The following is a 12,893-nucleotide window of genomic DNA, read 5'->3' on the forward strand; positions in this document are numbered from 1 at the left end:
AGCTCATCTGCTCTTTTTGATTTCATTGGTTTAACCAATTCAACCATTTCCTTTTCAGGAGGCCATTTCTATGGTCATTTGTGAGCCACAAATTGAACAGTATTGAACTTAGCTCGTGTTATTTATGTAGAAAGCGAAGGTTTTGCGCTCAACCAGAAGATAGGATTACCACTAGTCCACTACCGCAGTGATGGGGAGGCAAAGCTATTGCCTGAAACACCAAGTAGAGGTACGAATTTGACTTAAATTACATGTCCATATTTTTGTGTCAATTACCATGATGCAATTTCTGTTGCGTACCTATTTCTGCAGAAAACAGAATAATCATCAGTTTTATTTCATTTTTTCTTTCTTTGGTGAAGAAAACTATTGTAGAATAAAGCAGAAGAGAATTACTATAGTTTCAACTCGGATGCATAAGAAACTCAAATGCAATATTTGTTGGGTTTGGTGCCTATCCCTCCCTTGTAGAGATATTTTGCATGGCATGAGTGCATGGTATTTATGGTTTGTGCATTCATGGTGATAACTTATGCATGAGAAATTGATGCATAGTCAAGTGTATGCATTGAGCATAAATGAATGGTCAAGTCGATGCATTAGGAATAAATGCGTGGTTAAATTCATGATGGACCTTTAGTATTCTTATGGAGTTAATGAGGGAGATGAGTGGTTGGTTCCTGAATGAGCATTGATGAAGTGACTCTGGAGACTTCTATCAATTGTATAAAGGGGAAATGATCATTTACCAAATTTTAGCTTAAAAATTGCCCACTTACCCAAACACTCTAAGAGATTGCCCACTTACCCAAACACTCTAAGAGATTATTTCCCTAATACCCAATTAAGTATTTTTTCATTCATTTTTGTTTATTTTTTAGACAATTTTGCCCTCTCCTTTTTTGTCACGTAGAGAAATAAGTCATTGGAGACCTTGCTTGACTCCAGTGGCGGACTCCGGCGACTGGTGACCCGACTCCGGCGACCGGTGATCGGAATCCGGCAACCGATGACTGGAATCCGGCTACCGGACTGGTGACCGGATTCCGGCATCTGAATTTATTGCCCCTTAATAATACCCAGTAACCATATTATTGCCCCCCAATACGCATATTATTGCCTCCCAATAATCATATTATTGCCTCCAATAATCATATTATTGCCTCCAGTGAATTGCGTAAACTCCCAAAACCAAAATGAATACACTACATACACAATTGATCAATTTATATGCATATTATTGCCCCCCAATACTCATATTATCCCATCCCAATAATCATATTATTGCCTCCAATAATCTTATTATTGCCCCGCAATAGACATGTATAACTACTCAATAAAACTTTTTTTTTTTTCATTCTTCTTTCTTTCCTTATAAGCCTTCTGCCAAATTTACCAAAAAAAAAACAGAACGACGTTGTCCGAGCCCTAGCAGCGAAGCCCAGACCAGATTCCGGCGTGGAGGTTTGGAGCTTCCCGGACATCTGACGAACAAAACCGGCGAAGCCCAGAGGGGTTGGGATTGTGGAGTTGGATGGCGTCATCCTCTGGTGGTCCGACAGTGGGGACAGAGTGGCGGCGGTGGAGTCCCGACATCGACGGTGGAGTGGTGGGCGTGGTGGCTTGATGGTGGAGGCCCGACAAACCGAACCCAAATTCAAACCCGAACCGGAAATTTTTGATCTGCAGACATGGAGAGAGAGAGAGAGAGAGAGAGAGAGAGAGAGAGAGAGAGAGAGAGAGAGAGAGAGAGAGAGAGAGAGAGAGAGAGAGAGAGAATCGGTGAGGGGGGAGGAGAGAGAAAATAGATCGAAGAGAGAGTCTGAGAGTTGAGATGTAATTTATTAATTAAAATAGGGGCAAAACTGTCAATGGATGTTAGATTGGGTAAATGGGGTTAAAATACTCTTAGTCTAAGTGGGCAATTTTTAAGCTGAAAATGGGTAAGTGGTCACGGCCCCTTGTATAAATAGATGAAAGTTGTGTGGAGGCAGACAAAACGACAAGAACAACTTTGTCTCCAAGATGTAGAAGATAGGTGGGGGGGGGGGGGGGGGGGGGGATGATTACTCTTGTGGTAGAGTGATCTTCTAGGATGAAAGAGGGTATACAAGGGGTATCTTGTTGGATACAAGGGTTTAGGTTGGGTATAAACTTGAGTGGTGTATCTTGTACTTATGTAATTCTCTCATAATGAAGATGAAAACTCTTCGAGGACATAACCATGGATTTTGGCCGAATCTCGTTAAATCTTGTTGTTTTCTAGCTTGGCTTGCTTATTTCTTCTTTCCATCTCTGTTGCTAATACTTGTGTGGTGGGGGATTAATTTCCTAACAATATTAAGCTGAAATGATAAACTCTGAAGTTTGAACTATAACAAACCTCCATTTTTACATTCAGAAACAGTAGCACTAATGATATATACTTTCAAAGTGTAATGCCCTACTTTCAAAGCAGTCTTCTTTTGAACTGTGAGTGATAATAAAAAACAGGGCTAGAAGCTAGATTTTATGTTGAGTAGATACTAACAATTCATTCTCTTAATTTTTTTGTTTGAAAACCTAGGATAGAGAAACTTTCAGTTACGTGGGAGCTTAGTAAATTAAACATTCGATCAGCATATTATCCATGCTTGGTTTTGAAGCTGGGAAAGCAACCTATCCATGCATGGTTTAGAATAATATTCTTCCCAATTCTCCTGTCAACCTATCACAGGCTTGTCCAAAGTCCAAACAAGATTTTTAGCTTAGCTGCACTGTGCATAGTTGGAGATGATGCAGTGCCACAATTCGTTCTGTTAGTGCTCTAGCTATTCTATAATTGATGATCAAATTAAAAGTGTCTATGACACGTGCTTTTCTGTTTTTATTTTAGAATTCAAGTATCTAATGGAATTGTTCCACATATACTGGAGACTGACTCGACTAGACCCTGCGACGACTAGACCCTGTGATATGGAAACCACGCAAACCTGTTGATAGTTCGCCCAAGTCCAAGTCCACAAAGGCCTTGAACTCGGCATAACAGATTTGGCCTGAGTAAACCACAGTGGAGGCCTTTGTGGACTAAGTCTTGGGCGAACTATAAACAGGTTTGCATGGTTTCTATCGCAGGGTCCAGTCAAGTCAGTCCCCAGTATATGTGGAACAAGTCCATCAGATAATTGAATTCTCAACAATAATAGAAAGCACGTGTTATAAACACTTTTAATTTGATCATCAATTATAGAATAGTTAGAGCACTAACAGAACGAATTGTGGCAATGCATCATCTCCAACTATGCACAGTACAGCTAAGCTAAATATCTTGTTTTGAGAAGCCTGTGAAAGGTGGGACAGGAGAGGGACAAGCTATAGGATCATGGATGCACTCAATTTATAATTATTTGAATAAAAATTATAATTTTTATAAATTCAAATTACAAAATTAAGAACAAAGTTACTATATTCATTTACACTATTTACATATAATTAAATAAAAATTACAACATTAACAATGAATTTGTTCAGAAACTTGTAACAAGGTCGTAGGTACGTGGTGTAATTACTATTAATAGAACTAAAATTACTCAAAATATGACTCAACGTTACTACTTTGATAATAAATTTGTTGTCACATTTATAAATGTGTGTATGACATATGGGTATGTATTATATAATTTTTCGATAGGAGAATATATATATTTTTTTAAAAAGACGAAGAATGCAATCAAGTGAATCAACAACCAGTACTAGCGTCACCTGAGTTTTTATATATTAACTACTTACAACAGTAAAGCTCTATATTTGTATCAATTTTGACCACCTATCATTTCGCGGTTGGTGAAAGTGAAAGAAAAATAAAAGATAAAATTAAACAAGAAGACAGGTAGCTAGGGTAATGTAGGGGTTAAGACAATTGGATTCCTGCAGACAAGAAAGTATTGCTTTCACTTTCATTTACTTAAAACAGTATACCTTTATATTTGTATGAGTTTTGACCACATTCAACAGTTGGTGAAAGTGAAAGAAAAAAAAAATTACAATAAAACAAGAAGACAGATAGAATAATGCAGGGGTTAAGACAATTGGATTCCTGCAGACAAGAAACTATAGATTTCATTTTCAATAATTGGGGACATAAAATTTAAAATATTAAGAGTAGTGCGGAGAAAGTTGATAATTGTAACTAGGCAGTGAGTATTGGTATTAGGTAGTTGATGATTTAGTTTAGAGTTTAGTGCTTTACACGATAGAATAAGTATTGGTTATTGAGATTTGAGATCGATCTAAAATTATTGATGATTGAGATTTGAGATCGTAAGATAGTTGTAAGTGGGTTACAAAATCCAAATCTGTAAAAAGGTGATAATTTAATTGATTGACTAACCGCATCTTTTTTTTTTTTTTTTGACAAGAGACTAACCGCATCTTCATCACGGAAAATTCTACAATGTGTTAACGTTTGATATGCATACAATTGCCTTAAAAGTGGTAAAATGAGTCCTCAAAATAGTAATATTAGTCCTCAAAGTGGTAACATGAGTCCTTAAAGTGGTAAAAATAATTTATGTATGAGAAATGTTAACATACCATAACTTTACCCCTTGATCACTACCTCTTTTGGATGAACAAATTAACTTGCGTCAAATTAAAAGATTGTCTTATTGAAGAAATGATTGATGGTGGCTTCTGTTTTGAATGAAAAGACTAATTGATAATGGTTTAGAGGGATGTAATTCAACAATAAGGAAGTAGCCATCTAATGAAGCTGCATTATGCAGCAACCGCTTTAGTTGACAACTACATGCAATTAATTGGAATAGTATAGCTACCAGGTTTATGTAAGATCACTCGTATAAGGTCCTACTAAAAATAAAAAATTGGCCTACTCATTAAGATTCTGAGATGATATGTATTAACTAAGTGGGCCATATTTCGTTAATGTCACTTGCACTGCAACAAGCAAGCATAAAAACAGCAGCAACTTGGAGCTTCTTCAACAGAGCTCACCTACAAGTCCAGCATGGCTAGCTCCCTCTCCCCTCTGTCATCAGATTCCTCTAGCAGGCGCGGTGGTTGGATTACTTTCCCCTTCATCACTGGTCTCTCCCAGACTCCCTCTCTCTTTTCCTTTCTAGACGCACACAACCATGCATGTTGCGTTGATATGTACAAGCACTACATGTACTACAGAGTAAAGAGCGACAAAGTTACTTCTAATTTTGTGGTGACAATGATTATTTTCTATGAATATTGAGCAGGGACTATGGCAGGCTTGACACTCGCAGCCGGAGGATGGGTTTCAAATCTGATTGTGTACCTGATTCAAGAATTCAATGTAAAGAGCATTGATGCAGCCCAGGTTTCAAACGTGATGAATGGTTCTACCAGCTTTTTTCCTGTCATTGGAGCCATCATAGCTGACTCTTTCTTAGGCTCATTCCCAGTTATCTCAGTTTCCTCATTCATTTCTTTGCTGGTACGTAACAATTCTGTCTGTTAATTACCGTCAATTATATATTATTCAATGAAGTCCTTAAATGAGTGCCCCTGTCTTGAGTCTTCTTAGATCATACATGAATGACATCTTACACTTCCATATATGATCAGATGGTCAGAAACAGTTCACGGAGCTGTTTCATCTGTTGATAAGGTTCTTATAATGAGACGATCCTGTCGTTATGCGCTTTAAATGGGTGAAAGAAACAAAAGAATCTGTAGGATATACATACTTGTGTATGTGCTAATTAATCCATGCTATCTTTTGCTGATCTATGGGGCACTAAGTGATATATTAATGTTTTCACTTGGTTGTGCCTCGGAACACGTACATTCTTAATATGAAAGAAACTTGCCTTTTACAGAAAAGGAAAACCTACCTAAAGTTAGCAATGAACAAGTGATTCCTGTAGAAGCTTAAATATGGGATAAAGTATTGTTAGAAATTTAAGCTCACATTCACAATAGAGTTTTTACTGAGAATGCACTATGACATGTATGTAGTTACAATCTGTTATGTACTGAAGTAGGACAAGAAATTGAGAAAAATATAGCATCACATAGAATTCACTATATGTTATATATATTTATAATTAACATGCGATGTAGGACAAGAAAGATAAAAATACAGAGAGGGGAAGAAATTACAGCAAGGCAGCAACACGCAAAGGTCTTGGAAGAACTTCAACTCAACCTTCGCAGAAAATTTCACAAACTTTCACTATCTAACAACTTGCTTTCAAAATTTACAAAGTAGTATACTAACCATGTTGTAGAGCCATTGATGCAATGCATGAAATCATTTAAATAACCCAAATTCATTTACGTGGGAATTCCAGAAGACATACAATTCATGACAATTAATCCATGTAACATGTTAAAATAGGCTCTTAATCATATGACTTAGTACTTGGATAATGTTCTCTCTTATAACTTGAACTTGGCTCCTGCATCATCATGTTAACTGAATTATATCTTGGTAAGAACAATCATGCTCCATACGAGTGAAGTGCAGTGCAATAGAAGTTGCATAGTGTAATTATAGAGCGTGGGACAAAGTTGGTGGATAGAAAGTGGGACGATGTAAATGACATACTATATTGACTTTATCTAATTAGTGTTTAAATCCATTATTATTGAATACTGACGAGTTCCCCGAAATTGGCAAAGTCTGTTCTCTGCAATAATAACATATAGATATGATGTCTACTCTCTTTGAATTGCATACTAAGTTATCGTACCTCTGTGCATCTTATTTGCTTAACTAATTACTGGGGAGACATATTAAGTGTATTACTTGGGCTATTTGGTTTGCAGGGGATATCTCTTTTAGCATTAACTGCAACACTTAGTTCATTAAAGCCTCAACCTTGTGTTATCGGATCGGAGTTATGCCAACCCACCACCAAACTTCAACTTGCAATCTTGTACACAAGTATAACTCTGGCATCGATTGGCTTGGGCGGCACACGTTTTACACTGGCAACAATTGGAGCTAATCAATTTGATAAGCCTAAGAATCAATCAACATTCTTCAACTGGTTCTTCTTCACCTTTTATGTTGCTTCAGTGGCAAGTGCTACAGTCATTGTGTACGTTGAGGACAATGTGGGATGGAAATGGGGGTTTGCCCTATGTGCCATTGCCAACCTAATTAGCTTGGCCATTTTCTTGTCTGGGACCCGTTTCTACCGTTTTGATAAGCCGCAAGGCAGTCCATTCATTGGTTTAGCTCGTGTTATTGTTGCTACTACTCGGAAACGGAATCTCCAGATCTCATCTGATGAAAGCAAAGATTATTACTATGGGCATGGTAGAGTGACAGATGTAGTGGCTGCACCACCGAGCAAGAGCTTCAGGTACAGAATTTTAATAAGGATCCTGTGCTACTATGTTTTTAGTTTCTTGATATTCTCTGCTTATTTCCTAAATCTACTATATTCCAATATAAATTCACTCATTACCAAAGATAATCAGGTTTTGAACATAAACATACACAATACCTTGCATTACTAGAATTTTTTCGTAAGTGGAAAGACATCTGAATTGTTGTTTCCTTTACCTTTAAGGAAAGAAATGTGTTGTTGAATCCACCATACTGGGGTAACTCAAGTCTAGCATTCAATTATATTTATTGAAAATTCTTTCTTGCACCATTTCCTTTGTCAATTTTATGTGTTGGCCGGAAAAAAATCTCTATCATATTTAAGGTTTATAGCTATTAATTATATTGCTGAAATTGCATAGCAGTTACCATTTTCTTAATCTTCATTGGTCAATCTATTGGAATTAACTTGTATAGATATAATATTCTTAAGAAGCTGAACATGAAATCGATAATTATACAAAAAAAAAAAAAAAACTTAAGTTCTAGATTATCGATATCTTTCCCGCAATGGATATCCCTGCGGAAAGGTGTTGCTAAATTGATACTTTACGCAATTTCATGTAGAATTACTAGCTAGAGCGTTGGTCACTGCAGAGTACGTACGTACTAGTACACTTATCTGTTATTGAGTGGCTGATCAGGAACCACTACTGGTCACTATGTCAAGTTGCTAGTGAGGGTCATGAAACAGATTAATTGAGAAAAGTAATCTAGCTGGTTTCTGGATAGTGACTGATCAGGAGCTAGCAGAACAATGTGGGGTAGATATATATCATGCTCAAAGTGGGTGCATGCGGTCCATAATGCACAAAGTGCATGATTGAAGCTAATTAACATGCTCAAAACAAAGTTGCTTTCTAGTACGTAAATGTGAATTATCAAATTAAATACAATGATGCCCTCTTTGTTTGCAGGTTGCTTAACCGTGCAGCGCAGAAAATTGAAGGAGACATAAAACCAGATGGTTCAATTCTGAAACCGTGGAGACTATGCACAGTTCAGCAAGTAGAAGATTTCAAGACCCTTGTGAGAATTTTGCCATTGTGGTCAAGTAGCATATTCTTAGGTACCCCAATAGCAGTACAATCCAGCTTGACTATACTCCAGGCTCTCAGCATGGACCGTCACCTCGGTCCTCATTTCAAAATACCAGCCGGGTCTATTTTAGTTGTTGTACTAATCTCCTGCGCCCTTTTTCTCGCCGTCATTGATAGGTTCTTATGTCCCATGTGGCAGAAGTTGATTGGTCGGTTTCCGTCGCCCCTCCAACGCATAGGGTTAGGCCATGTGCTAAATGTTCTCAGCATGGCTGTTTCAGCACTGGTTGAATCCAAAAGGTTAAAAATCGCCAAAGACCACCAACTCCAAGACCAGCCTGCAGGTGCTATCACCCCAATGCTGGCCTTGTGGCTTTTCCCACAGTTGGTTTTGGTAGGCGTTGGAGAGGCATTTCATTTTCCAGGACAAGTTGCATTGTATTACCAAGAATTTCCCGTGCCACTGCGAAGCACATCAACGGCGATGATTTCGTTGATCATCGGGATTTCATTTTATCTAAGCACGGGTCTGATCGATTTTGTTCGGAGGGTTACAAGTTGGCTACCAGACAATATAAACAATGGGAAGCTAGAGAATGTGTATTGGATGTTAGTTGTGGTTGGGGTGGTAAACTTTGGTTATTATTTAGTGTGCGCAAACTTGTACAAGTATCAAAATGTAAGTGATGCGGACAGCTCTGATGATAAGTGATATATCTGGTTGATAAAGCCACCATTAATTGTCGATGTAGGAGTCGGTTTGATAACGTTGTGTTTTCTATTATTATCTGTTAGTCTTGAGCTGAGTAGCAGGACGTGGACTATATATATGTTGACATCCCTGAAGTGATCAAGAACAGGAATTAATGTCACTTGAATGAAATAACAAGAAGTTCATGTGTCCTGTTGACTATAATAGATTCTAACTAAACTATATATGTTTGCCTTTTATTATACTCTTACTGATTTAAAGTAACGATGAGAAAATAACTATCAAAAATGCATATGTAAGGGGCAGTGATCGACAATATAATTGATGAGAAACATGATAATGTGTATTGGATATCTGGTTGTGGTTGGGGTGGTAAAGTTTGGTTATTATTTCGGGTGCCCAAACTTGTACATACAACAACCAAAATGACAAAATGCAAGCGGTACAGTTTGATAATAAGTAGGTGTTTAATAATAGTACCTTAAGTCTGTCTGATACCGTTTTTGTGTTTTTAATTGGGCTAAATACTGGTTACTATCCTGTGGTTTAGGTCCAAAATCAATTCAGTCTCTGGACTTCTAATTTTATCAAAAACACCTCTGTACTTTCAATTTTGATCTAATATGACCTATGTTTTATGATGTGGTGTTGAGGTGGTATGCATAGTCAATTTAAAAGTGGGTCTCACTATTAGAAATCTATCAAATAAAAGGTTTTTCATCAAATAATCCAACTATAAGTTGAACCCATAGCAGAATACTAACAAATTGGACCTATTAGATCAAAATTGAAACTGCATGGGTGTTTTTGATAAAATTAGAAGTTCAGGGACTGAATTGATTTTGGACCTAAACCACAGGGTAGTAACCAGTATTTAACCCTTTTTAATTATATTTTGAGCGTCGGTCAAGAATCAGGTATTTGCTGAATTCCAAAGAAATTTATTTATAATAAAATATATATTCTCGTATTTTAAAACAAGTCTTATTATTGATGCCTGAATTCGAAGCTTTGCAGTGGAGGAAATCCTAAGAACTTGCAACTGCTGCTCATGTGGTAGCACAACAAGCTTTGCTAATGAAAGGGAGGAGATACTAGAAGGAAGTCGGACCATCATGGCTTGAGGACGTGCTAAAAATAGATATAAATGGTTGATGTAAGGGAGATGGTATTGTTTTTTACTCTTGCTACGATTAAGCGGGTTTTTTTGACAAGACCATAACCCTATATATAGTTGTAATTGACTACGTTATTAATGAAAGTTTTTCTAGTGATAAAAAGAAACACAAGCCATATTAGTATTGAACAATTTGATTAACATGCAAAACCAAACAAAACAACAAACAACATAGTGAGGGAGGGTGAGGAATTGCAGACCAAATAGCTGATCAAAGAATCTGGACTCAGACCGGAAAAACATGAATACCTACCGATAACACTAATCTCGATCACAATCTCTTTGATACGCTAAGCTAACCTACCCCTTCTAGAAGAGAAAGCTACCTGCAACAACGCTTATATAGTGGTCTCAATCTCTACATAAAATGTAAAAGCTCTATTAGTAGTTTTTTTTTGTATAAAATGCAAATAATACACGTACTGACCTTTTTTTAGAAAAAACTTATGTACTTTGTATTTTTCAAGAGGCCTCGTTACATTTTATGAACTTTTTAACCTCGAAGTATTATACATGATTTTTACATTTGTTCTATATATATATGGAACAAAAATGAATATAAATTAATATTTTAAAATTAAAAGAAAATTATTAATTAATTAAAAATATTTTACCGAATTTTTCTTCAAACGATTATATGAAATGTACAAATAATACACGTACGCATTTTTCCGTATTCACGTCCGCTTTTATACTAATGGAGCATAAAAGTTTGAAATCAATGTACAACCGAATGTGTTTAACCCTCGACAATTTGGAGTGATTTACAAGCTAAGTCGATCAATCTGATCGAAGGAATACAAAATGCCATCACGTTTTGATATTATAATACTGCTGTATGGTGCTTATCAATAGTAGTAGTAGGTAGCATAAAAATCATTTATATCTCCACGGGGAGATCATTGCTTTCATATTTCTAACAAATTAGGTACGTGAAAGAAAATATAATCAAATTAATGACGAGAAAAGTCTAACAGACTTTAAATTTGTACCATGCTTTCACCGGGCTTGGGGCAATCTAGGCCACTACCCAGGTCAAGCTGCTAACCCAGGTCGGGACCCAGACTGACCTGGGCCTCCAGCGTAGCCCAACAGAGAGCTTGTCTTCTAGCGTCGAAAAAGTCTGACGCACGATGCCCCAGTCTTTTGTCGCGTAGCGGAGGCAGATGTTTGGTTAGTGGGTGACATGTCTTCTATCAGTTAAGTAGCTTTGGGCCATGCTGCAATGCCAGCCGTTTGATTGCCATAATTAATCTACGCCTTCTCTTCTCTTTTCCCAAATGTTTCTTTGCCAACTGCTCCGAAATGATATTTATGCAATTGTGTTCACTCTCTTCATACTTAAACTATCTATAAAGCCAAAGTAGTTTTGTTTTGTTTCTTTTTTCCTTCTATATAAATGGCCTTATTATCAATGAAGAAGTACGCATTATTCTCTCTCAAATTTTCTCATTCTACAACACGTTATTAGCACGAATTCTAAACTGAGCACTAAAAAGCTAGAATATCCCTAAAACCTGAAATCCTGAAATCACCACTGTGCGCACCTTCCTTCTAGCACCCTCCGTGCGCCACTCGCATGCGTCTGCCTACTTTGCGAGACTTATGTACGCCTCTGCTTGCTTTGAGCAACTCATGCGCACCCCTACTCATGCTCCAGCGCGCTTGCGCATCCTCAGCGCGCCTTGCTCACTGCTAACAACCCCTCAGCACACCCGTATCCTCCTATTAGCTCCTTTTATGTGTCTAGCCACAAGCTTCTTCGAATTACTTTGCACCCAAGAAATCAAGCTTTGAACAATCAAGTTTTTATAAGCGTTTCTGCTTTCTTACTTTTTGCTTTCCATATTCGGGGATTCTAATATCCCTTACCTACACTCACATTTCTATCACGTGGGATTCAAGCCGAACTATGAGGGTTTGCACTGCTTCGAACTTTGGTTTGTCGAAACCTTGAACGATTTTTGATTTCAGCCATTAAGATACGTCAATGTTTCAGTCTAATCCAACTCTTTGTAATTAACATTTCTTAGTATCACTTTCCGCTCAGAAACCAATTTAATTAGTTATTCTCGTCGAAGCCTTTTTAGCTCCTAAATACTAATATTGTTCATTTTTACCCTTTTCAGGATATGTCAAACTCGAACAAGCTCAACTTCGCCCCATTGGACACTACTGGCCGTGGATACCACAAGTGGGTCTGTGATGTCAAAAATCACCTCACCGCCAAAGAAATCTTTGCAATAATCCAGCCCACCAACGATGATTTGATTGCACAAGGCCCCGATGCGAACAAAGCCAATGCCCTCATCTTGATGACGCCCCACATGGGAAATTCGCTTAAACTTGAGTATATGGTAGAAAATAACCTAAGAAATCTATGGGTTGCGCTTGAAGAGCACTTTGAGAATGTTTGAGACTCCCACCTCCCTGAATTGCTCTAGAGATGGAAAATCTCCACTTCGCAGACCTATAAGTTCGTGCTAGAGTACAATTCAGAATCTCTCAGCATCAAATCAATGATGCAATTCTGTAATCAAACTATTACAGATGAGGACCTAATTGAGAAAACTCTCTCCACCTTCCCCGTCTTTGGTA

General features: G+C 37.4%; 1 protein-coding gene across 1 annotated transcript; it reads left to right on the top strand.

Moving 5' to 3' along the window:
- The first annotated feature begins 4,925 nt into the window (after positions 1-4,925).
- LOC133727945 (protein NRT1/ PTR FAMILY 2.7-like) lies at positions 4,926-9,311 on the top strand. Its single transcript, XM_062155361.1, has 4 exons — positions 4,926-5,084; positions 5,244-5,461; positions 6,799-7,340; positions 8,284-9,311. Exons 1-4 carry the CDS (start codon positions 5,006-5,008, stop codon positions 9,116-9,118), a joined length of 1,674 nt encoding a protein of 557 aa, XP_062011345.1. The 5' UTR covers positions 4,926-5,005; the 3' UTR covers positions 9,119-9,311.
- Positions 9,312-12,893: the final 3,582 nt, after the last annotated feature.

This window comes from Rosa rugosa, chromosome 2, assembly GCF_958449725.1.
Source record: "Rosa rugosa chromosome 2, drRosRugo1.1, whole genome shotgun sequence".
NCBI classification, from domain to species: Eukaryota; Viridiplantae; Streptophyta; class Magnoliopsida; order Rosales; family Rosaceae; genus Rosa; species Rosa rugosa.